Source organism: Eutrigla gurnardus (assembly GCF_963514095.1).
Source record: "Eutrigla gurnardus genome assembly, chromosome: 23".
Classification (NCBI taxonomy): Eukaryota; Metazoa; Chordata; class Actinopteri; order Perciformes; family Triglidae; genus Eutrigla; species Eutrigla gurnardus.
This window is the reverse complement of record NC_139934.1, coordinates 11760047-11787072: the sequence shown is the minus strand read 5'-3', so window position 1 is coordinate 11787072 and position 27026 is coordinate 11760047. Positions and strand designations below refer to the sequence as shown.

Sequence of the window (27026 nt, the reverse complement as noted above, 5' to 3'; positions counted from 1 at the left end):
TCCTCTTATATAGTATCTGTGGTTTTGGGGGATGTAACCACACCTGATTGTTTTGTATTTTGAGACACACAAGCACATATTTTAGACATCTGACTGAATAGAAATGGTCATGTGATGCAGTGTTCAGTGCAATCATAGCTTCAGAGAGAGCTGCTACTTTTGGGTGTGTCGTCTATTTTCACAGTCTTATACTTCAACAGTTACAACAAGTCAAAATTAAACTTTGTTGACGTGCAAGTTATCTTTTAAATTGACAAATGTCATATGTATAATTCCTGGTACAATTCAATAAGGATCAAACAATTATGCATAGCTTGTTATTGACTACTTTATATCTGTTTTTTTTAACTAATTTAGCAGGCATTCCATGCTAGCTTTTGGTACTTGGCACTTTCTACTTGGTAGTGCAAGCATGTTCTGATCAATACCATAAAGGTGTTGAGATTCATTACCCAGCATCCGGTCAAAGGTCAAATTGAAAACACACCTCTGGGCTTTTATAGTCACATAAATGTCACATTTTGGAATTCAGTGAGATGTGGGATAAATGTGCTTTTATAGTCTCTTGTTAAGCAGTAGGAACGCTAGTCAATGTGTTTTCCTCTCTCAAACAGTGCCTAGCATATATATATATATATATATATATATATATATATATGTATATATAGAATATAGCATGTTGTGCGTGCGTTTAGTGTTGGAGGAGATGCCTCTGATAAAAAGCAGGTGGTTGTGATGGTTCGCAAAGCCTTCTCACCATAACAATAAGCCACAACACCTTGTTCTACATGCTGTCTCACACACACACACACACACACACACACACACACACACACACACACACACACAAGGCCTTACAGTGCAGTTTGTAATTAGAAGCAGTCCACAGCCTCCTCCGGTGACCCCAGTGTGTGTCTGGAAATCACAGCCCAGGTTTTCCCGGAAAGCTAGACGAGAGAGGGGGAGTGAGGAGGAGTGAGGGGGAGTGAGGAGGAGTGAGGAGGAGTGATGTCCCTCCACTTTTGTAGCAACGTTGGTAGTTTCAAAGCAAAACTTAAACAAAAAGTGAAAGTTAAAATGCATCCTATGATGGATTGGAATGGTATTTTCTTTTTATTACCATTGAAGTGTAATAAAATAATCTCAACCCAACATCAACTTTTTTGATTTCAGAGATCATCTCTTGGTCTTTTGCAGCAAAGTGTGACCCCTGAAATGAGTGTAGAAAACAAATAGCTGTGGTCAAATACTTATTACTAATGCTTTTTTTCTTTTTTTATCAAATCATTTCTGATATAAATAATACATCTAATTATTCTATTTTATTTTGGCAGATCTTTGTCAGAGATTGAATGAGCTGTGGTATCACTAGCGACTCCTACAGGCTAGCTAGTATTGAGTAGTGAGTGAGGAGTCAGTAGACGGTCAATATAAAACAGGCAATAAAAGCTGTTTGGAGAAAGTATGAGTCAATGCAACCACAAGAGGTCCTTGGACATGCAGCCATAACTGGCCACCCAAAATATTATGCAGTTCACTGAAGCAAAATGCAAGTATAACCCTGGACAGACTCGGAGGTGCACACTCACGGATGCATTGACTCATGATCCTCCTGGCAGACATTATGATCTATTAATAACTTTTTTGAACAAAAAAAAAATTGCACGTTATGTGACTTCAGCGTCTCCAATCTGATGATTTACCGCATTTTTTAAAAGATTATTATATTTAATTGAATATCCTCAGATTTTGGACCATTCATCACATTTCCACACTGATCTCTGGATAAGCTGTCAAGGCAGAGCGAAGAAAAAGTCCCTTCTGCTCTCTCCCTCTCTCTCTCCACTCTCCATTCCTTAAAGTTGTATAAATTTCAGCCTGCAGGAATGAACAATGAGATAAATGGGTAACAGGAAGAGAGAGAGGGGAGGAGACTGCACAAGAGAAGGGAGTCAAAGAAACAAAGGAACAAGATGAAGTGCACACAAAACCCTGTTTAGTCAGGTTTTAACGTGTCAGATGCAGTTCATTAGCCGAATGTCATATTTTAGCACGACTTATTCCGAGTGCAGTAAATGGAGAAGAGAGGTCTGGTGGAAGAATGGAGGAGTATGGAGGAGGAAGAGACGGCGGCTGGCCACGGTCTGTCTGTGACCCGTCAAGGCTCGGTGCCGAGCCAAACCAACACTGAGAGCCTGCGGCTTTAGAAGCTACATCAATGCTCAACCCCAGAATCCTGTGGCAGCCATTTTGATTACTCACTGTTATATAAGGAGTAATTAGTTTAGAGTACTCTTGGGGATTTATAATGCAAATGTTTGACACTGAGAGTTTTATTGCCAACCGTAAATTACTCAAACATAAAGTCGAATGGATAGAATGGCGTTTCTAGTGTTCTGATTGAGTTTTTAACGCAAAAGAGGAAGTCATCAAATTATAAGGACCTCCATTGTGTGTAATTGTTGCGCAGTTTGTCACAGACTTGAAGCTGCTGTCCACGCAGAAACATGTTGCTTTATTGCTGCTGTGTTAGAAAAAGCAGCCACCACATGTAAACTTGTCATGACACCAAACGCAGAGGGAAATTTATATTGTAGTTTTATAGCGGACGAGTTTGTAGTTATAGTGCTGTTTGAATGTAAGAGTTATTATACCCTGCATAGTGGACTCAAAGTATCCCACAATTCATTGCATTTATTTATTAATTTGGGAAAATATGCTTATTGGCTCCATAGTGATGACAGTGTTTACAGCTCCTTTCTTACCTTTCACAATAAAAGCCCTAGACATATACGCTGCATCACTGCTTATCAGGGGAACTGAAATTCACGCACAGCAGAGCAGAGGCAACAATATGTATTTTTTAATATACAATTATGTCGGTATTTATTATGCATGGTCCACCAACCACCGTTGAAGTGACCACGTTGAGTCCCAAAGTGTTTTACTGATTAGGTCACTATATACTCCTCTACGTATTCCTCCCTAGTTAATAAGTAGGGAGGAGTGATTGAGTGATTTTGGACACAACCAGTGTGTTTCCCTGTTTCAGTGTCAGGTCATCTGAAATCGTGACACATTTTCTCCAAACACCCACCCATACACAGGACCTTGTTTTTGTCAAAACTTGGCTTATTTTGGATTTGCGGTTGTTGCAAATATTTTCAAGCTTCACGTCGTCTTCACTCATGCTGCCAATTTCCACACGACGACACAATCTGTGACGTTACTGTCTGTGCCACTGTGTTCGACTGGTTAGCCTATTGATTGGTGCATCTCTAATATAAACTAAGATAAGTAGATAAACCATCCGTTGAGTGTGATGTTTGTAGCTTCTAGCTCCAGTAAAAGACACCCTTTCCGTCTGTTTCCCATGCTGACGCATACTTCTACACGATAAGATGATAATGATGGATGTTAAACGATAAGGATGCTGATCCTCAGGACACCAGTGAAAATGACCAGGCTGGTTTCTAGCTGTGTGAGCGTGTGTCTGCAGGATTAGCCAAGACTGGTGGTTTTGCTCAGACACACATACTGTATACACTCGCAGAGAAGCAGGATCCTCTCCACACCCCTCACCTCATAAATCACTGGAGTGATCTCAGAAAGAGGACCACTGCTCTGTTCTACAATGTGCCAGGCTTGAACACACACACACACACACACACACACTCACTTGGGTCTGGCTCTAATTACATCAGAATGATCAGTAAGTGTGATAAAGTCCCCCTGGAGTCCCACTGAAGTCTTGTAGGACTAGGATCATCTCTTTCTCTTCATAACCAAAATTTATGCCGCACTAATATTGCTCTTTTATCGCTGGCATGAAATGCATCCCTGTCATCAACGAGCTCACTGCACTCAGCCTCATGAACGCTTTCCACGCAGCTGTCAAGTAGTTTGAATGATCGTCCGGAAAAATAAACTATAAATTATGTGTGTTTCCATTAAGCTGCACTGAAGCAAACAAATTGACATCCAGATGGGGAACGGAGCTGCGTCACTGCATCTATAATTGATTAGTCGTTGGCAAATATGGTGATTTTTTTTTTCTGTGGTTTTCATACGTCACGCTAAATGATGAACATTGTAGTATTGTGACAATACGGAAATCTACTTTGGTACGATAGCCTGCCTAACCATCTTACTGATGCTAAAACATCAAAAATATGAAACGTCAGGAGAAGTAATGGAATAATAGAACTGTATTAATTAAAAATGTACATGACAGATTCAGAAAAGATGGTGAGTCTAATTTTAACAGCACTTTTGGTCTGTGATTAGAGCCGCCTTGTTATTTTCCTTGTTTTTTGAATGGAGTTCTGCTGATAAAGACACCAGCTCAGAGCGGAACTGTGCATCCGGCGAGCGGTTCCTGGCAAGTAATTTGATTTGATCTCACAACCTTTTCCAGCTCTGTGCTGCGCCACAGTGGCAGATTAACTGATGGATGAATGTCATAATATTATTGGTTAAAATTAGATGTTAGCATGCGTCATATTTTGCTTTCCAGGAATAAAAATAGATTGGATTTTTATACAAAAGTAGGAAGAACGTGATTTTGGGGGTTAATTTTTACAGCACGTAAATCGGTGCACAATAAAGATATGATGGGATACGTGGATATGATCTAAAATGGTTTAAAGGGCATTTTCATTTCAGCACCTGACAGCTAATGGTTATTCTCATTTCTAATTTGTATTTTAAATTACAGTTTATAAAATGTCAGAAAAGAATGAAAACTGACCAAAGTAATGATCCCTGAGAAAAGAAGCAAATCCTCAATTTTAAGAGGCTGCATCCAGCAAATGTTTGTAGTTTTTAACAGCAAGTATTCCAGTCACATCATCAGTTGCATCCTATGGGCTGTGTGAGGCTCCACCCCAGTTTTGCTCGAGGAGAATGTGGTCCAGTCCTGAGACACAAATGCTTTCCATCTGTGTTGATGTTGGAGAGCGGTGCCACCCCCCCCCACACCCTTTCCTCCTCTCCTCCCTCATCAAACAGACCCTCCCTCGCTCGGCAAGTTCACCAGTGTACCGAAGTGTGTTGGTATGATATACTGTATACACACCAGCCAGGTTGCGTAGCATGTCTGGCTCCGATTTGGAATTAATTTCCTTTCCCTTCTCGTTGTGAATCACACAACCTCCTCCGCCCCGAGGCCTTTCACAGATAAATATGTCTCAAGCTTTGTGTTCATGTAGCCACGTATTGTTGGGTATCACTAGTGATCTGTCGTCTTACACCATTTTACGAGACTTTGTATTTGGACTGAATGTAGCCCTGCTGTGTTTTGCCAAACTAAATGTTTTCTAGCTTGAAAAGGGAAACACATTGCAACAAATAAATGTGTCACTGCAGATTGTATACACAGCAACGGTTGGCTTTTTCTTCAGGAATGCCGTTGGGATTTTGTTGCGTGTTGCGGTCTCCGCTTGGTGCTGATGAATCTCTTTTCGTGTTTTACTTTATATACCTCAGTGGGGTCCTGGTCAACCGCAGCGGACCATTCAGTGACATCAACTTTATGTGAAATTAGAAACAGGAAACGAGGTCGTTAAACAGATCACATTGAAACGCATCATATATTGACACCAGGGAAACCAAATAAGTGGCGATGAAGATTGATTAAGTCTTAACTGCGGTGAGCAGTGGGACTTTACTAAGTGAAACATGCCCACCGCACGGTTGATCCTGAACCGTTCCAGCCTACTTATGCTAACACTCTTTGGAAAAAGTCCCTGCTGAGAAAGTGGGCCACGAATGGAAAACCTATTTCACAACTTTTCCCCCCACTCAAGTGCTTTTGAAGGCTTTTTACAATGCCAAGACTCTTTTTTTTTTTTTTTTTTTTTTTTCCTGACATATGATGTGATCACAGTGACTTAATAAAGCACTGATGGAAAACTGTAGCTACTTCCTCAGTCTGGTAGAGAACTAATACAGAGAGTTGCCCATCACCACTAGCTTTCACTGAAAATGGCATATCATTCTATGTCTTTGTGAAATGATTATTGGTATATTGTCTTTTTTGCAATAAGGGTACAAATCTGAATATTTGGTGTATGTAAACTTAATCAATCAATGTCACTCATTCTAGTCCAATAAACTGGTTCCATTCCAGATATGGACCTGCTTCACTTCCAAAGCTTTTCCGTGACAACCAGCTCCTTTTTTGACCCGTATTTACATCTCATTGTGAGGTGAGAGAAATGCAGGAAACACCCAACCCAATCTCGCCCTCCAGTTATTTTTTCAGCGCAAGCCAGTAGGCTGGCGTATCCGCCAGTAACAGCACCTGCCCCGCAAAAAATCCACACACAAAAGGCCGTTAATGTGCCAACCTGAGGCAGGAAGGAGACGGAGCAAAGAGGAGAGTTGTGAGAACGGTTTTGTTTGGTCAAATGTAACACTAGCACGGGTGGTTCATGTATAAACAGAGAGGTGGAACACTTATGTGTATCACAGAGTTGGCAGGTTCTTGATTTTGGGCCTTAAGTCCTACAGAGAGGGGATTTCTTTTATATGTATTTCATGTGTGTGTGGTCTGGTTTGTTCCCACTCGAACACTGTCTGTTTGTATGTTTTTGACTGTATGCTTGTATGTCAGCTGTAGTATGTGAAAGGGGGGGGCCTTGTGTAAAGGGTGTACGCTAATCAGATGACGCCTGGATTGAGTTCCTTTCTCACACAATGAAGCTCTCAGTGCTGCTGCTGGACAGCCGCCACCGTTGCAACCACTATAATGTATGCTGTGGTTTGTTATTCCAGTATTCCAGCTGATAACCCAGATTTATAAACAAAAGAGTGTGCTGGCACGTCTAAATGTCTGTGTATATGAACAGCAGACATCACGTAATGGCTTTTTCCCCCATTAGATGGCTTATTTTTTTGTTTTACATACAAACAGGGTAAAAACTAACTTGTACAAATACATTTTTTTTTAATTAGCTAGCGCCATGTCTGTTCTAAAACACCGGTTTAGGTCAGTCGACGCCCTGAGGTTAAACAGTAGAGCTTGAGATATGCAGACATACAGACAAACAGACTCTTTTGCTCTATTGTGAGATAAACAAGTGGCCAGAATATACCAGGGAAACTCACATCCACACGTGCATACTGCATCCTCTTAGTGCTTTCATCTTCTCCTTCAGTCTGGAATCAATTTATAAATCATTGCCTTAGCTTGACCTCATGCTTAAGCTTTGAAGAATGTATGGAGGCACGGCTATCTGTCCACATGTCCCAATCTAATGGTTTGACAAGGATCATACTCTTGGATAAAGTGCTTAAATGGCACTCCCGCCGAGTGACCTTGAGCATGAGACTTAACCTCCAGTTGCACCGTTAGAAGACTGAGGTTGCACTGTGTCGCTCCCAGATGTGAATATGTGGAAGTGTGAAGCAGGGTGCTGCTGGAAAAGAGCAAAGGCCTCAGCAAAAAAAAAACCCTCAGGATAAATAAATGTTAAAGCATGTCCTTATTTGGAGGGTTCATAAAGCTTGCTAGCCACCTAAAGTTGTCTATGACCCTTAAACACAAAGTATCTCTTATGTAATCGGGTCTAACCAAAGTGAGGTATCCTGCCTTTTGTTGACCTTCAATATTACAAATAAATCATATTTTAAAGATATCACCCATGTAATACTGACCAGTTAGGGGTCAAACTGGTTTGTTTGGTCGGTGTTAGCCGTCAAATAAAAACGTAAAAAATCTGTTAGGATTGGCAGCAGCTGGAAACATGTGCTTCCACATTGGGTTATTTGCCAAGAATCATTGAAAATACAATTCTTTCTCTTTCCAAAGCCTTTCCTAAGGGAGTGGCTTTCCCGTGTCAGCTCAGTTTATCCTTTCCATCATCCCGTTGGCACCATGGCAGAAACATTTATTCAGGTCCAGTCCTCCTACGCGGGGCAAAAAATTGATACTTGGCATAAATGTTTGGATGTGAGTTTCAGGGCAGGAGCAGCAGACATACCTCCCACTCAAAGTAGTCCAAACCAAGGTCAGGACTCGTTTACCACTACCTAATTACACATTATGACTGTGGAATTTTAACATTTCTGACATGCATCTATGCACATGACCTGCTCATGCTGCTGTGGCAGCGCTAGAAATGTATTCTTGTCAGGGAGGAACAGCATGCAGACCATGACGGCACATGAAAAACCTCCTTGAAACTCTTAATGTAATTGCTTTAAGTGGGTTGGAAGTATGAAATAATATGAATGAGTCGCAGTTCGCAATGTTTTTTACACTTTAAGTGTTAAGTTCTTCTTTTCTTTCACTTATTTGTGAAACTTTGACGAATTATTCATGAGATACAAGTCGTATATAAACTGTTCCATGTCTGCATGTTGAATGGAACCAACTTTTAAAATGCTTGTTTTCTGAATGGAGTTTGGATTGATGGATGCTCGGCTATGATAATATGGTAGCTGCTCCTTCAACACTTGTGTTTGTACCATAGACACATACATTTCTATACAGTTTGGTCTCTCTCTGGGTGAGTTTAAATATTTCAACTCACGTGATTGTTCGCCTCATTCGTTTCAAGTCACTTGTGCATTTGCCTCTTGGCAAAGAGTTCAGTGTTTATGGGGTCAAAATGTTAGTGGAACTTAAATGATAACCCTTGGGGGAAATGAGCTGCCTGAGGCTGTGTCTGCTTTGCATTGGAAATAATGTTCTAAACGCTAAAATATTCGGTTCATCATTTATCATTGTTATCTTCAGTATTTTCAGTATATTTGTGCCAAGGTTCCCCACAAGGATAGTTCTAACCTCATCTCACCTGATCTTTGCCAGACCGCCCATGAATATATATAATAATATAATTTCATCAGCCCGTAGTTCTTACTTTGACCCCCTGACGAACATGTTCACTTGGATCCTCACTCTTGGGCGTTTCTGTGCGTGCACTGCCGTCTCATGGCCTTATGTGGAGTTTGGCAGAGAGGTTACCTGCTAATTACAATCAGCTGGCTCACGCCTTCAATTTACGAGGACAGTGGGATTCTTAATTACAAGAACGCAGGTATGAACATTTCGGTGGTTTAAGAACACGTCTTTCCTTAGGAGCATTCATAAAAACAGATTTAAGGAAAAACGTATAGATATTAGTGAATCTGTGGGGCAGTTGAGGTAGACTGCAGAGAAACTGTTGTGCAGTTTGTGTTTATGGCGAGCAGAGGGGTGGTATGCATCGTGACTCCGGTGAACTCCCATCAGACCGTGTGTTTATATGCAGACACACTCTCCTCACCCCAGTGCCTCGAAGCATTGAGTCATTAAATAGCAGAGCAATTGGGTCACGTTCTCTGAAGTGTAATGCAATCTATCCCACTGCAGTGCACGCAGGGGAAAAATGCTTAACCAAACAACCGCCTGCTGCACCATTATTAATGGCATTGTTGCTTAAAAGTCTTCGAAAGGAAGTCACTGAGATGAAGCTGCAGACCTCGTATCAACAAATCCTCAAGTGTACTTTCACATTCACTTCTCAAACCGGTTATTGTGCCTCGCTGTTCGACAGGCGAGTCTGACTGCTTTTGTTCTGTCCACTTCTCTGCCTTTCCTCTTCCGGAGATGTTTTTTTTCTTTTCAGGGTAGGGAGGAGAGCGCTGGCGGCGCTGAAGTTCAGCATAATAATACTGAAGCCCTTTTTCGTGTCGTCTGTGTTGTTGGTTCATGATGCAGATTCTGTTGAAGCCCGTGCTGATATATCCTTCCAGATGCTCCTCTTATGTTGTAGTCTGGGTTTTGAAAGGAGAAAGAAAATATGAACAAAAAAGGAGTAGAAAAAACAATGTTTAATGTCTGGGGAGAGATGGTTGCTTTGATTTATAGTCTAGCCGGTGGGGGCCGCCATCTTGGATCTCACACCATCTCGTGAGAGTTGCTTTGACAGTGGCATGGGTCCCCCTCAGTCCAGGTTTTCCTACATGACACATACTTTCTGCACTTAGAAGAAGTCGGCCATCGAGGCCGCACGTCAGCAGAACCTTTTGATGAATGTTCCACGTTGTTACAGCAACGGATGCTGTCACCACTGCAGCCCGATTGGGTCAGCGGTAACCAATGGCCCGTAGCGCAGAGAGTTTTGTAACCGGCCTGGCGGTGGAAAATCAGCAATGTGACCATTCAATAAAATCAAAAAAAAGAAATCAAAGGGATTTTCCATAAGAGGAAAAAAGTCTGCAGCCATCGCAGCGAAGTCATGGTCCTTTCAGGGAGACTTATACTGTCAGTTCTTCACAGCTTTACAACATGTCATCCACTTTGAGGTTGTCTGCTGCTGGTTTGCACGCATTAGAATGAGGCTGCAAAAGAAACGTGCTTGTTATGGTCCATGCTAGACTCTACTGGACTCCCCGTAAGCAGCGTTTAAAAGCATCATTTTATGTTCATTTGACATCAGAACCATCACACCGTATCTTTGTTGGGACAAAATCAATGACAAACACTGCATCCTTTTCTACAGAAGACATCTTGATACGGCTGTAAATGACGCAATGAATGATGGCTGGATTCCATTTAGCTGTTTCAGTTTCAGAGACCTGGTATTGATCATGTTGACTCACTGTAACACAGTCGTGTCTCACTCTACCCTGACGGCCGTGTCTGCTCACCAAGCCTGTGGGCATATGATCTAAGGTTTTTATTTCTGTGCTCGTGAAATGTTGTCATTTTCTTTTGATATGCTTGGTAATCTAACGTGTCACTAATCAGTGGAAGCGTCTGTTCTCTCTGCAGCCTCCAAACAACGGCCCTCCTCCTCTGCCCAGCTCCTCTCTACCAGAAGGTTACTATGAGGAGGCGGTTCCTTTAAGTCCTGGAAAGGCTCCTGAATACATCACTGCCAGTGAGTGACAGACTGATTTACTATGTGCATCACTCATATACATACATACAGACAGTAGTTAATGGACAAACTGCTGAAAAGAAAAGAAAGTTCAAGTTTTTGTGTCTGAAAGTAAAAGACAGTATATGAAAAACGACAGCCTTCTGCATCTGCCTCTCAGACTATGACTCGGACGCCATGAGCAGCTCCTATGAGTCGTACGACGAGGAAGAGGAGGATGGGAAGGGCCAGAAGATGCGTCACCAGTGGCCATCTGCAGAGGCGTCCATGGACCTGGTGAAGGACGCTCGCATATGTGCATTCCTCTTGCGTAAGAAGCGTTTTGGCCAGTGGACCAAACTCCTCTGTGTCATCAAAGATAACAAACTGCTGGTAAGGGACACTCATGTACATGTTAGTATAGTAAGAAATACACTCTATGTATACCTATGCATGTGTGACATCAAAGTTCTTATGCTGTGTGGAGTCGAGGTTGCCCAGGTTTGGGTTTAACCCCGCCCCTTTCCTCTCCCTCCAGTGTTACAAGTCCTCCAAGGACCACACTCCCCAGATGGAGCTAACCCTTTCGGGCTGCAGCATCACTCACATTCCCAAAGACGGCAAGAAGAAGAAGCACGAATTGAGGATCGTCCACCAGGGGGCAGATGCGCTGGTGCTAGCTGTGCATAGCAAAGAGCAGGCTGAGGAGTGGCTCAAGGTAACACGATCCCCAAAACCACATATTTGACACTTTTACTACCAATGTTCTGGCAGTATCCTGAAATACAAGCATGCACCAGAAAGGCAACGTAACAGGTGCTCTTTAATACAACTATAATACGACTAAAAATCTATACAGCAGCAACTTTTTTGACGACTGAGCAACATTTGTTCGATGAAGACCATGTGATTCTGGATGAATCCTCCAGGACAGGATGCAATTTTCTCTACACCAGCGTCGGTGGTGCTCACCATAGATCATTTTAGCAGAGTTCAGACGGGGGTAGAGTTTAATTTGGGATGTTCTCGGATGCACTGTCACCATTTAGCTGCTAGTATTCAGAATATTCTTGTACTTTATGATGGGTTTTTGGGTGATGTTGTATGACTAGGTGGTTTGTTATGAACAGAAGATCTGAAGATGTTTGTCTTGTCCTCCTCCTCTGATCCCTCTCTCTCTCTGTCTATCACACATTCTTCCTCTGCCTCTCTCACCCCAGTCTTCTCTTTAACTCTCTGATCTTTCCCTCCGGCTGCTCGACAAGTCTGCAAAACAAACCAACCCTCCCGACATCAAATGGGCTCTGCTGCTCTTTTTGCTTTTCAACCCCTGTGTCCATTTGTTTTCGAGCCCCCTCTGGGGGCTTTCAGTTTCAGTCACAGGAGAAAAGACTGGCCTCATCTGGTCTTTGGATTCAAAGGAAACCCTAAATCCCCCTCTTCCTCCTCACCTCTGCTCCTCTTGACAATCTCCTGGAAGTCTTTGTTTTTCCTCGACTATGCATTGTACGCTATTTTAAGATCCTCATCCCAAAGGGGCTATGGCCTTTTTGTGATCGTTTGTGCTCGCTGGTCTCTGCCAACTCACCTCCTTTGTTGCAGTTTTACCACAAGGCTTTTGGACGAGGAGCGGTGTTACCAGAACCTTTGACTTGGAATTAACCGTTTTAACACACTACAAGACAAAGTTTGAAATATTTAGAATTAGAAATAACATCTATTCACTAAAAACAGCTTTCAGACGTGTACTTGTTTTCATTACTCACCAAAACTGTAGAGCAAGTTTGCCTCTCGGTCTATTGATGGAAACGCTAGTCTTATTATTGGCAGGGTGTGCTTTTCACTGTCTTTTTCTCATTTCAACCGTTTCCTGTTCATGGCTTTCAAGAAAAAAAAAAGATTTAAACAGTTTGTGTTTTCCTTCTTGATTAGATTACTTGTTCAGCATGATGTTTATTGATTAGCTGAGGCAGGTCAGCGGGTTGGGGCCGAGGTATCCGCAGGCGGTCGCAACCAGAGCCCCGAAAATATACAAATCGCTGTCGCAGCCAAACTTTGGTAACGACCTCACTAATTGTTGCTTGCAGAAACCGTTTGTCTTAGTCACGTGGCTGAAACAAATTGAAATGATAGCAGTCAGTTATTCAGGGTTAGAGTGTGAAATTCGGTGGCTTTGTTTGGGTGTTGTGGCCCAGGATGACTGACTTCTTTATCCTTTATTCCCCTCACTTTTTCTTTCATCTCTTTTCTTTTCTTTATTTTTATTTTTCTCTCTCTGGAACTTATCCATGGAGGATATTTTTGGTCATCATATATGATAAAGTCCAAATAGAAAATTAAGACATACAATTAAATAAGTGTGTTATTTTAGGACACTACCATGAGTAATTAGCACAATTAAGCATACTAAATTAAGGCTTTGAGCCAGTAAAGAGTGAGAATAAAATGGATGGTGAGGAATCAAGATGAGGAGAAAGTAATGGACAGAAGTGAAGAAAGAAGTTGGAAGGGAAGCCTGAGGGTTTCCAAAGCCTGCAGTAATGATTCTCCCAGACATCGTCTGCTAATGATGTGTTTATGGAGTACCCATGTCCATATTGTGTCCTTACTCCATTCTCTTAAAGCTGTTCTGCTACAGTATGACCTGACTTCCTTTGTCTCCCTCTGATGCCATATCCTCCCTCCTAACATCTCCTTTCTTGTCTTTTTCCTGCACTAAGTTTGGGGGGAAGTAAGTTGCGTGTTCACTGTTTGTGTTTTCGTGGCTTATCTGCTCGAGTCTCCTTTCAGGCGTCCCCTTGACAACCCAGAATGCATCACTGCAAACTGACAGTGCATGGCTATCCTGTGTATGTCACCATCATGGCATTTATTTAATGTGGTTATATTGACACGTGTACAGCGTTAATTAATGCCACAAACCACAGCATTTATAGCCCGTCTCTCGTCCTTTAAGATTTCAACAATAAAATACATACAGCACAAAACACAGTGTTACAATGAGCCCATCAAACACTGGCTCCAGAGAACAGGAAAGGGAGCAAACTTTGCTGCTCGATGCCACTAAATCACACACACTAGACCTTTAAGAAAGACCTTCAATTTTCACGCATCAATTGTGTTTGACGAGTGCAGCCAAAGGCAAGCGGCTCAAGCCAGCAGAGCATGGAGAATGATTTTTCATTATTTTTATGGAAATAGTCAAAATGACCTCCAACAAAATAGCCCTAATACATCCAGTCACATGAGTAAAGGATCTGTCATGTGAGGGAAGTTTGTAGATCTTCACTATAATAGTTCCATGTATGTTGGCTTCAAGCTAACTTTATAGCATAGGACATGAATATGTAATGCCTAAAGCATGCATCAGTAACTGTCAATCACCAGCATATTCTTATATTGAATATGGTGTTTCAGCACCCACAGTCCCGCTACCTCCTCAATTCTGATTTGTAGTACATCATCAGACCTACGTAGCATCCCCAGTCTGGCAACCTAGCCCTGCAGTGGAAGATAGACATGATGTTGCAGTCTGTCCCACTCTCTGGCCTCTGAGCTGCTCCCCGAGCCAAACCCATGGAGCCACAGTCTGTCATTTCCCCCAAGAAACCCAATTATGCTCCCTCCAAGCCAAAACCAATGAGCTGAGGAGCTCTGCGCGGCCAGAGACGGTTCAGAATGCTTGTGGAGAAGACGTGTGTGTCTGTGTGTGTGTGTGTGTGTGTGTGTGTGTGAGTGCATTAGCCGACTTGCGCACACAGCGGTTCGACTGAAATCTTATTTCCCGCTGCTCATCTACAAACACCCCTATTACCGCCACACGCCTGGGACTGGCAGATCTGATGGTGGGTTGCCAGATCTGAAGTCCAACGAGGTCACGGTAATGCACACTGGCGCCCCCATCCAGAGCCCTGCGGATCTCATTCACCCCTGCTGGACCTTTTATTGCATAAGGGATTCCATGGACATTGTAAAAGTCTGTGGTGTCTAATGTGTGTAGCAGACACGCCAAACCCTCCAGCAACTCTCACCCCACATGCATGCCTCCTTCAGTCACTCTGCATGGTCTGTATCGCCTTATGATTCCTTGGCTGCCGTCCAGTAGCATCATGGGATGTGAGAGTGGAGGGAGTTCACCGTGCACATAGCCTGCATTGCTCTAGGCATGCTTTCCAGGCAAGATCTTCCAATGAGCTGCTTTAATTATGTGGTAATGGTGTGAGGAAATGTTTTCATCTTTTTAAATGGGGATCCACCCATGTGTTCTGGTCACAGTTAGGACCTAACCATAGGAATTAAATAGGAGTAGAATGGACATTAAACTGTTTTTCAGTTGTCATTCGACTTGTGGAAAAGACAATTTAAATTTGTGTTAGTTGTTCTGGTGTCAACACACTTCAGTGGAGCAGCTCTGGAGACAGATGTCTGTCTGGCTCTCTACGTTGATTGAATAGGAATGTCTCTTCTACCCCTATTTTATTTCCATGGATTGAACTTTTTAAAGATTGAACTCCATGACCGGTGATCAGACTTTCTGTTTGTTTGGGAATGGAAGCCTCATTAATTAACGCGGTGTTGCCTTGTGTTTTCCAGGTGATGCGAGAGGTGTGTGTTAACGGGTTTGTAGACTCGGACAGAGGTGGATCACCAGTGCACAAACCCGAACTGGAAAAGGTAACTGCTCACTGTTAGGTGCTGTAATCATATGCTGTGTTTCCCACGAATGATTATTTCTGTAGGATTTGTTCCCGATAGCTGGTTTCTTCTTTTTTTATTCACTAAATAAAACATAAAGCTATTTGTAGCTGTAGCTAAAGCAGCTGTGGCTAATTATCCTTAGCATTTAACAAAAGGCCAAAATGTTCTCGGCCAAGAGAAAGCCACATCACTCACGAGGAAATACATGATGCTTTCTGTGTCCACATCGCCACAAGGATCGATGTGGATGTCTCCATGTATTCCAGCATGACCATGCTGTCCACACCTATGAGCATCCTAGTGTACATCTGGGCCCAAACTCTTGAATAAGTGGATCGAGTGTTCCTCATGTGTCAATGACGCCTTAATTGGGTCTCATTGTAGTCGACAAACATTTGCAAATAAACCTCCATCCCCTAAGGGACTCACTTCTTGGCACAATTAAACACGATCACACCGGGTAGTTTGCCAAATAAGAATTTATTCTGTTTGGCACATGAGGGGAAATGTAGGGAGCTGAAGGGAAAACACTGCAGGATTGGTTTTCATCGGGAAAAGCAGGTAACGCAACCCTGGAGACGTACTGTACCCGCCGCATGTGTGCCTGTATATAAACGTGTTAGTGATGGAAACTGAGCTACATCAGAGGCTCATTAATGACAAACTGCTCCCCGCTTGGCCCAGCAAACACAAACCCAGCATTATTATTACATCTCCACCACGATGCAGATGCTTTTAACTTTTTTTAACAATGTCAATGAAGTCAGACAGCTGTGTGTTACTGCCTTTGTCAACCTTTGTTTTTTTCTTGTACCTTCTTGTGCATCCATTTCCATCTCCCTGCCAGAAGGCATCGTGTGACAGACCGGGCTCCGATGCTGAAGTGACTCACGAGAACGGACACAGTGACTGCAAGGACCAAGGTAGGAGTCCACAGCGGCACTAAACCACTTAATCTAAAAAACATTTTCTTGGAAATGAGCGTCTGTTTGCTAACAGAATGAGTCACTTTCATCCAGTTTATGGGAGCATTGTAGTTTTGGTGGTAAACACAAGCTGTCTGGTGGTGGACTTTACTGGGAAAACCCCTCTCTGGTGCATGGGAAACAATGAATTCTGGTTAATTAAGATCAAGAAGAAGAAGAAATGGGGAGTTAAAATGAGCAATAATGGATGAAGGGCTATATAGAGGCAACAGGAAATATGTTAATCATCAGGGAGTTTCACATATTCAGCTGCATCTTACAATCATCACGATTTTCAGAACATTCAACTGTATACAGTCTTCCTCAGCCATTAAAAGACCTGAAAGCTCCGGACAGAGCTACTAACTGGACCTGAAGGTGGTCAAATTTGTATATTTGAACATATGCAAACTCCCATCATAAAACACTGCAATCACTTCATGCTGTGTTTTAAAAAGAGCGTTCGTTTTAGCCGTAAGGCACAATATTAAAGTTACATGAGCAGCAGGACATTATCAATATTGTTGTTTCTTGAACTTGGACCCAGTTCTAAATCCTGAGATATTCCAGCTGTTGGATTTATTTAACATGGGTTTTTACACAGAGATGGTTTTCCCCTGCAGAACCAGACGCCAACACAAAGAGATACGGGTGAAATAGTCTCTGATTATTTACCGTCGGTTTGCTCAGCAGGCGATATTCCCCCGGGGGAGAGAATTTTCATTTTACTTGTCAGCTCAGTTATTTGGATTGTCAACTAAAATTTAACACTTATTTTTTCCAACGTAATGCCTGAAACAGATTTCCCTCTGGCAATTAATTTCCCAATTCGGAGTCAGCACAAAGCGGTGATTCATGGACTTGGACGTGTCATGTTGCTGTGTCATTGCTGTAAAACGATGGGGAATGTAGAAGTGGTATCTACCAGATGAGCTTAATTAATCACGTAAAAACCATGAATTACTTCTCCAGGGAGGTCGGCCTTCACCTTCCTGGCCTGTTATATATGTAGAACTATATAGAGCCGTCGCTCAGTATGCAAGTCCATGCGTCATTCCCACCCTCCCAGTATACACGTGCACTCCCAGATGTCAAAAGTAAAAAGTTCCATTGGCTAGTCCCCCCAAAGAAAAGGTGTTGTTTGAGTTTTGGAATGAGCACTAGCTGTGTGTGTGTTATTTTTTTTTATTCAATAATAAATCCACCGTGGAGTCACTTTTCATGTCGACGCACACGAAAGCAGGTGGATGATTTTTATTGAACCGCCCTGGACGGACGACTTCTCGTGGCTGTTTTTAATTGTGTTCTGGAGGCTGAACCCAAACTGTAGACTGGACTCACCAGACTGTCTGACCATGGGATTTCCCCATCATCGAGCACTTGCATCACCGGGAGGAAATCCTGCAGCGGCACCACTCTTAGAGCCGTGGTGATCATGGAAGCACTCCATGGTCCCTGGTCCGGCAAAATGATGATGATTGTTAAAAAAATCAGTCAATGACGGATAATATTTAGTTAATGCGACGTCTGTAAATTTGTTGATAATATCAGACTGGCAGTTGAATGAAATCCTTTGGCTAGAAGCTGCTCTTGTAGTTGGTAGCTGAACCTTTATCTCCACCTTTCGTAGTCGCCATCTTTCTCAGTTAAGTGGACGTTTCAACCAGTTGAGACTGACCTCTGGTGGTGCGTGCTGTGCATTGCAATAGCATGAATACAGCCTCAAAGAGAGTGGGAGCGTCTTTACGAAGTTATTGAAAATCATAACATCGCAGTTTCTAATAAAGCCATATATATAAGTGATTCCTATGTGAGTCTATTTCCAGTCCCTGAAGGCTCTCAGTCAGACATCTCTGCTACCTTTTATTGTCACCCAGTAAACACAACCAATTTTGTCAGTGAAATACACATAATAAACTCCACTGCGTTCTTGGACCGACCTCTTGGTCCTGCTTCAGTCGTTCCCTCATCGAGTGCTGAAACTCTCTTTTCAGCTTAATCAGCCACATTCTTTCCATGGCTGGTAACAAAAATAGCTGATTTACTGGAATCAAATTTACCTGATCGGCGTTTTCCTCCTCCTCATCTCCTGAAGGGAAATATAATAATAATTACTTTTTTTTTTTTTTTTTTTTTTTTAAGATTTGAATCGCTTTCCCATCTGTGTGTCTGTTTTCCACCTCTTGCCTGCATTGTGTGTGTGACGTGTGTTTGTATACTTTTAGTATTTTGTAATAAACCTGAAATTGAGTGCAGACAGCTTGAGATAAAGGAGCATCCCTCAGTGATTTCCCATGTTTAGATAATGATGGTGGAGCAGTTAAAGTTTTACTAATTTTCCCTTTGTATTATGTAATGAATTAAATTCACACTCTCTCTATTCTTAGGCAAAGGAAAGAAGAACTCAAAGTCGGAGCAGAAGTCTGGGACGGTGGGGAAGGGAGCAGGGAAGAAGATCACTAAAATCATCGGGCTGGGGAAGAAGAAGCCGTCCACGGATGAGCAGACGTCGTCAGCAGAGGAAGACGTGCCCACATGTGGTGAGAAAAAGACGCTAACGTTATTATCCTGAAGGGTCTCGGTGTGTCATCCAAACCGAATCTAAAGGTAAAGTGTTTCTACATGTTCCCCGATGACTTCAGTCGAAGGCGGGGCCGAACCACACTGGAGAACCCTTTGAAGTCTCGATGCAATTACTTGTATAAATGGGGGGATAATGGTACACACTTTCAGACGGTCTCTCCTCAAATGCATTCTTGGCGAGTGTACCCACAAGCAGAGGCTCCCAACCAGCACCAGGCATCAGAGTCTGTGCTGCATTTCTCACTGCCACGCTGCCCACAACGATACCGACTCTGAATCAAAGTAGACCAGTAGTCTACTTAACAAAAGTAGTAGTTTACCAGTAGGGTCTTCCTCCCTTGATGTCTATAGTGTGTTGTTATAAATAGAAAGTTAACGCCACGGCTAAAACATCCATGATTTGTAAAGGAAAGGCGTGTGGACCCACCAATCAGAGCTTCCGGGCTAACTCTTATCTTCTAGTGTGCCCGCTGATGTGGAGAACAATTAAGCTTGGCATTACCACCCATCCTGCTAACTAAAAGTGGTTTGGAACCTCATAGTCTCAGGCAGACAATGTCTTTACTGACCGTTCTTTGCTTTGCTCGGCAGGCTACCTGAACGTTTTGTCCAACAACCGTTGGAGGGAGCGCTGGTGCCGCCTGAAACACAAGCAGCTGCTCCTCCACAAGGACTGCGATGACCTGAAGAGCCACGTGGCCTCACTGCCCCTGCGGGGCTGCGAGGTCAGCCCCGGCCTCGATCAGAAGCACCCCTTCGCCTTCCGCCTGCTTCGCAACGGCCAGGAGGTCGCCGTGCTGGAGGTGAGCTGCGTTTTCCAGATTAGATTCTTGTTCCCGTGTTGGTCGTCCACCAGAACTCCACTGTCAACCATTACGTGAGGCAGAAATGCCAGAGGACACATTAAAGCACAGTCACGCTAGCACTAGCACTTACTGCTAGTCATGCTTCCCTCCTTATTCTTGGTGTTCCTCTCATGTGGTAAAACTCCTCCACCCACCAGCGACTCGTGTCTGTGCGTTTGATGCTGTTGGTGTACATGAACTTCCTCCGTTTGCCGTTCTCTTTGTTTTGATTCCATTTCCTCACATCGCCTGCACGCTACCTTCTGCTAGACATTTGCTTACATTCCTTTTCCCTGTAAAACCTTATCATTACTGAGCCTTTGGTGGATGTAAAACGTTCCTTCAAAATGCCAAAAGAGCTAATTTTATCACTTTGTTTACAATCATTCATCATTGAGATGGAGGAATTAGATCGATGTATCATATAAAGTTAATGATGAAAAAGAAACACTGAACTCTTATCTGAAAGATAGTTTAGGTCCTGATTTATTTAAAAGAAGAAATAGCAGCAGCTATGGATTTCATCAACTTTAACCGTTTTTTCCAGGCCTCCTCCTCTGAGGAGATGGGTCGCTGGTTGGGGATTTTATTGGCTGAGACTGGCTCCACCACCGACCCAGCCACCCTGCACTACGACTACATTGATGTCGAGACCACCGCCAATGTCATCCAGCTGGCCAAGCAGTCCTTCTGGTGAGACACACACATTTTCTCTCATAATTTCTATCTTTTTTGTTGTTGAAGTTGATTAAAATGTGACGTTAATGCTGAAAACACAGCACTTATTGTAACCAAAGACTTGACCATTACTGCCATGTTTTCTCCCGACAGTTTCACCAGTAAGCGTGCTGTCTCTCCTAACCCGTACCTGGACAACCCAGTCAACGGCTACGCCTGCCCCACTGGTATGGCTCTGCACTATGACGACGTGCCCATTAACGGAACGGTAAGGACCGACACCTGCTCGTACGTAACGGATGAACTAAAGCAGTTCAAGACGCAGCAGCGGTCAACGTGGAGCATGAAAACAAAAAGTTACAACTCACTTTGTCAGCTTAACTGCTATCATCTCTCCCTTTCTGCTCCTTCTTTCCTGTTTATTGATTATGTCTCTACTCCTCCCTTTCTCTCCTCTCCTCCTCTCTTCTCTCTGCTTGCTTGCTTGCATACTAAACCCAAGGACCCGGAGGCGCAGTACTCCACTCCCAGCACAGGGGGGCGTCTGCTGAAAGAGGAGGTGCACTATGAGAACTCTGACCTCTATGAGAACATGCCTCCATCCAAGCTGGACGCTCGCTGCCCTCCCAAGCCTTCCTCCTCTTCTACTTCCTCTTCCTCTACCAGTCACTACAAAGCCCCCGTTTCTAAAGTGTCTTCTAAGTTCCTCACTGCTGATAAAACTAAAACTAAAGCCCCTGCTCAGGTGACTAACACTCTTAACTCTCACTGTTTTCCTCTTCTACACTTGGACTAGTAATCAGTCTATAACTCTCTGTTTTTGCATGTGTACTACTAAATGTATGATTTATATTTAACAATCAGTTTTCCTAGTGTCTCTGTATGCTTTGATCCTGGTGGCAGCACTAAAATAGAATGTATGTATGTAAAGATTATCATATTATTCCTTTGTGTTGAGTTTATAGTATAAAGGTACAGTATGAGTGTGTATAATGGACTGTTTGTGTGTGGTTGTCCCACATAGCATACGTCCTTTCCCTCCTTTCCAATGAGCTTCAGCTGGATGTGTAATTTCTATTTTTACAGCCCCGCTCTAAGTGCCACCCTGCCTCCACGGCCACACATGTTACCACATCGTGTTGTGTGGAGCTCCTCTTTGATGTGTGTGCTGTGTGTGGCGTGGCCAGGGGCCGTTAACATTACCTCCGAGACCACAAAGTACCGCTCCGCTATGAGAGTCTCTTCCAACGAGGTGCGGCCTCAAAATCCAACGTTAAGCTTGATGTTAGGAGCGTTTTTAACTGTAGATCCTTGTTGGGTGAGAAGGATCATTTTGTTTTCTGCTGTATCCTCCTGAGCAAGAAAAACGTCTGCAATACTTTATAATCAGATCAGATTAAAGGCATCACAAAGTACCTCAGGCAGACCTGTCTCACTTTCTGACAGTTCAGACAGAATAACGAGTATTATTGCAACTTGAGGAACCCATCTTATATTTTAAAGAAACTAAATAAAGATTTAAATTGAATCAATTACCAAAAACATACTATGTTTGTTTACAAGTCAAACACAAAACTAAAGTAATTTAAGGTGCAAAAAAGTACAATTGTTGACACAAATCCATGTATGCTTAACTTTGTTGACATATCTGAAAAGTCTCCCTCCTTGTACTCCACCAATCAGCTGAAGGGAAAGAAGGGAGCAGGGACCAATGGGACGGCATCCAAGCAGAAGGCAGAGCAAAAGAACCAGTCCAAGAGAGTCAACGGGACCAACGGGACGGCTACTCTGAAACGCAACGGCTCCGGTAGGTAGCAACAAGAGTTTACTTTATTTTCATCAGGGATTAAAGTGTTGATATCAGAATAATTTATCATAATAATACAGTTAAAAGTAGGACGCTGGGTGTTTGTCAAAGTCAAGGATCATTCCAGGTCGGATGGGTCCTTCCAGGTCAGATCCTACAGGGCTAGGTCACACTCCATTCCTCAAAACCACATACACAGATTCAAAATATATAGTAATAAATGGTGATTAGGATTCATTAACTTACAATTAATATGTTCTCCTCAAAGCCAACAAAGCAAAGTTCATCAAAGCAGTCTTGGTCCATCTAGTCTTTCCACTTAATCTAATATTAGATTGAATATCAGGACTCAGTCCTCGGTTGAATTTGAAGGATTCTGGAACGGTTCAATGACGAAGCATCCTTGGAATTCAGCCTTCAGTCTTGGAAAACACCCACTATTAAGCATTTCATTGTATAAAGTCTTTATTGGAATATCATTAAAATGTGAGACGAGGGCACCTTTCCTCGTCAGCTGTGTTGTAAGTGAGGATCAGACAGTGTGTCTGGCTCCACGGTCCCAGCTTCACCGCTGCTGATTGCTTTCTAGCAAAACTCCACAGCCATTTGGAAAATGCAGGATGTCCAAATTACAGTTTGGGTTGAGGAAGGGGGAGTGAATAACTAGAAAAGTTAAAAACCTATGCTACCCTCAAGACGATCCACGTGACGCATGCGGGCCAGACTTGAACCTCCTGCCAGCGATGAGGTAACTCACCGGCAGACGGCAGGAGCCCAGATCGTTGGGAGACGGTGACATGTGGCCACGTTAATCCATGTGGTTCACAATAGTATTTCTCCTGCCTAATGTGTGAACGAGGCGGCTTGTAACCGCTCGTGCTGCTCGTCGCTCCTCCAAGCATCGCAATGGAAATATGTGTCATGTTGGATTTAGAGCAATTCTCATATTTCCAGTGTCCGATTGAATTTGAAGATGTCAGCGGCGGTTTGATTGAGTGATTTTATCATAAGCAGAGCTCTCTCTCTCTCACACACACACACACAGATGTTGGATGGTTTCTCTTGGATGGTGTTTTTTCCAGTGAGTGGCCTGGTGACAAGGCTGTGGGTTCAATGGGTTTCTGGGCGCTTCATGTCGTACCAGTGTCCTGATAATAAAGGCTGTGCTCTCCTTTTTTGGTCTCATTTTCAGATAGACAACGTCTTTGTGGTCAGATAAGCCATAAAGACCCCTGATGGCACTGCGTGAGATACTTATTCATAAGTCAGTCAGTGTGTTACCTACAGTAGACTGGAGTAAAGAGGAGCAAAACATGTTTTAGACACCCAGAAACCTTGGTCAAGCTGAAGTGTACACTATATTTAGGATATTTTTCTTTGTTCTGCAGATGCAGAGCAGTGTAAGTACGGGAAGAACCGCGTGGAGGCCGATGCCAAGCGGCTGCAGGCCAAGGAGGAAGAGCTGATGAAGAAGAAGCAGGAGATCAGGAACCATCTGACCCAGCTGAAGAAGGACAGGAAAGACCTCCGCACTGCGGTGGAAGCTGCTGCTGGTAGGACTAACGAGAGCTTGTGTTGCTCTCCGTCCTCCCCACTCAACATCCAGCCAGGTAGAAGTTTGTTAAAGGGCTAAAGAGAAATCCCCCTCTTCTCCTGCGTCAGGCAAACGTTCACACGCCTCGCTGTCGGAGCGGCTGAAGAAGGTGGAGGAGGACTGCAGGAAGAGGGAGGAGGAGCGGGTGAACCTGGAACTGGAGATGACGGAGGTGAAGGAGAGCCTGAAGAAAGCCCTGAGCGGTGGAGTCACCCTGGGCCTCACCATCGAACCGAAAGCTGGCTCCTCTGGAATCCAGGTCAGAGCCCGTGTGCTGCGTCGTGGCTCATTTCAGAGGTGATCTGTGCGACCTTGAAACGACTGACTGACTGTGTTGTGTGTGTAGTCGCCGGCGATGCTGCGGCGGACCCAGGAGTCTTCTCCCTTCTCCAGCTGCGACACCAGCGACACGGAGTCCTGCTCCTTGCCGGTGAACAGCGCCTCGCTGCTCCGCCGGCAGGGTGGCCAGAAGCCCTCGGCAGTCCGGGGACACGTGCTCAGGAAGGCCAAGGTCAGAGGTCACAACGCAGACTAGGGCTGCTTTGTGTTAATATCGGGGTTTTATGAGACTGTAGCGGGTGAACCTCAGACCCTCTAGGGGGTTCTAGATAACATGATCCCCCAGATTAAATGCATACATCTGGTACACTTTAGTTCTGTGAAGGACTTTGTGCTCTTGTTCACTTTTGAGGTACTTGTACTTGACTTGAGTATTTCCATTTTTAAGTTGCCACTAATGTGACAATAACGATGTATTTTCCCATGGTGTTTTATTATTTTATTTATTGTGAACACTGATCGAGGTGATAACCTGGCGTCTCCTGTGTTTGTTTCGCAGGAATGGGAGCAGAAGTCCGGCACATAAAGCACCCGATCCCTCACATCAACGTCTTACTTTCACTTTTTCCTTTTCCTTTTTTTTTTTTTTTTTTTAAGAAATTGTGTATATATTTATTTAAAACTGTTCTTACGGTCAGAGAGTGTGTTGAGGAGCACAAGCATCGCATTCACATGAACAAAACCAGTGACTGCTTTTTAGTAAGCAGTCAGTACCACAACACACAGACCTGGCAACCTTGTTGAGCTGTTTTACATTCAGCATGCTTACTGTACTTAACTGTGCAACTTGTGTTTCCCGCTCTACTTTCTTTTTCTTTCAAATCCTTTCCAGCAGATTGACAGCTTGCGTTTTAAAAAAAAAAGTCAAACGTATTTATTTGTAAATGTTTAGAGGAATTACTGGCTTCCCTTTGTTTATTTATGTTGATATATTTAAAGTTCTTTTTTGTTGAATTTGTGGCGCTCCAAAGAACCCCACCTTCTACGCCATCATGGGTGTACCAAACAATATGCATCACTATAATAACAATAATATTGGTAAAGAGATACCAGCTGAGTATCAATGCAGCTCCTCTCTAAGGGTAATTTCAAGAAGGAGAAATCTTAAAAAACATGATGAATGGTGATGTTTTCTGTATCTGCAGGGGCGAGTGAAACGTTAAGAGGCCATTGTTGCGCATGTTGCTGACAGGAAATGACATCGGTGAGACGGATGTGTTGCTCTACACGCCGCGTAAGCGGAATACGACTTACATGATGACTATTGGACTAATAAATATACTGATAAATTGGCTCGTAGCCACAGATTTGACAGAATCGACTGCACAAAACCAGTGTTATACAAGAACATTTTGAGCTTGTGAATGACCACCATCCCCTCACTGAAAGCTGCTGCCACCGCTTCTTGAAATAGTCTCCGAGTGTGGACGGCTTCTTAGGCCGCAGCAGGACTCCAGCTGGGTGTGTTTTAGCGCTCAGAAGAGCAAACAGGTCTGACGTTCTCCATCCAAGAGCCTCGGTCCGACTCCTCTAATCACGCCACTGGTTTACTGTAGTCCTGTGATCTGACTGTGTGTGTGTGTGTGTGTGTGTGTGTGTGTGTGTGTGTGTGTGTGTGTGTGTGTGTGTGTGTGTGTGTGTGTGTGTGTGTGTGTGTGTGTGTGTGTGTGTGTGTGTGTGTGTGTGTGTGTGTGTGTGTGTGTAAATGCCTCCGAGGCACATTCCAAACCCATCAACATTACACTGACTGAAATAGAGGCACTTGTTGTAAACGCAGATTACTGAGTTCTGCTAAATTAAAGACTGTGACTTCGATTTTCAGACTGTACACACACACACACACACACTCACTCTCTCTCTTATCGATGTCACATTTTCATGGTGCTTTTTTAATAGTTTTATGTTCCACTGCTTACGCTGTGTAATGCTGTGTTCATACCAAAGGTGAAGTGAACCTTGCCGTGCTGTGGTTGCACACAAAGTCCATGCCAATACGGCAGTTTGAACCGGGTGATTCAAGCAACTGGGAGAAATTTGCATGACGCCGTGTCACTAAATCAGTTGAAAACTCTACAGTCGTCTCACCTTGCGTTTGGCGTGAACGCGGCATTACACTCGCAGAAAGTTGACAGCACATGGGCGCCGACCGCTCCTCGCTCATGCAAAGGTTTTCTATCCCCGTCCTGTTCAGTCAGCATGTTAACGTGTGGGGAGTTATATCTGCAAGTATTTAGTTCATTATGATTCCCTGTGGCTCAGCGTGGCTTATAACTGAGCAAGATGTCTGATGTCAGTAAATGTGAACCTGCTGTACATATTGGCTTTGTGTTTGTGGGGGGAGGGGGGAGGGGGGGTGGACTCGTGCATCAGTGTTTGTTTTTTGCACCTTATACATTTTCTACTCTGTTGTATATCTCAGACAGTCTCCACCTCGGTGACAGAAATGCTTGTACATGAATAAATAAACCTCCTGACAAATGATGAAATGTGTTTTATTGGTGCCGTTCTTCTGAATGTTCATGAAAACATTGGGATCTCGTTGGGACACTTTCATATCGACAGCAAATAACCTTTAATTACTCACAGACTACTTGAACAGCAATGAGAAGACAATGTATCTTCAGAGACGTACTGAATGTGAAAGGCACGATGTTGTTAAATGTAGAG

The 27026-nt window shown here is 43.4% G+C and overlaps 1 protein-coding gene across 2 annotated transcripts in view; it reads left to right on the top strand.

Annotated features, from left to right (window-relative positions):
- afap1 (actin filament associated protein 1) overlaps positions 1 to 26823 on the top strand; it is a 42335-nt gene extending 15512 nt beyond the window's left edge. Inside the window, exons 4-17 of one of the 2 annotated variants that reach the window (XM_084003359.1) lie at positions 10763 to 10871; positions 11032 to 11243; positions 11389 to 11568; positions 15444 to 15524; positions 16396 to 16471; positions 18901 to 19053; positions 19688 to 19899; positions 20489 to 20634; positions 20773 to 20887; positions 22303 to 22426; positions 23815 to 23979; positions 24089 to 24279; positions 24367 to 24531; positions 24859 to 26823. In XM_084003359.1, coding sequence (XP_083859485.1) covers positions 10763 to 10871; positions 11032 to 11243; positions 11389 to 11568; positions 15444 to 15524; positions 16396 to 16471; positions 18901 to 19053; positions 19688 to 19899; positions 20489 to 20634; positions 20773 to 20887; positions 22303 to 22426; positions 23815 to 23979; positions 24089 to 24279; positions 24367 to 24531; positions 24859 to 24885 — 1956 coding nt within the window. In that variant the 3' untranslated portion in view covers positions 24886 to 26823. Of the gene's footprint in view, positions 1 to 10762; positions 10872 to 11031; positions 11244 to 11388; positions 11569 to 15443; positions 15525 to 16395; positions 16472 to 18900; positions 19054 to 19687; positions 19900 to 20488; positions 20635 to 20772; positions 20888 to 21121; positions 21431 to 22302; positions 22427 to 23814; positions 23980 to 24088; positions 24280 to 24366; positions 24532 to 24858 lie in introns of those variants that run through there. The other variant, XM_084003360.1, reaches the window with a different exon arrangement.
- Positions 26824 to 27026: the final 203 nt, after the last annotated feature.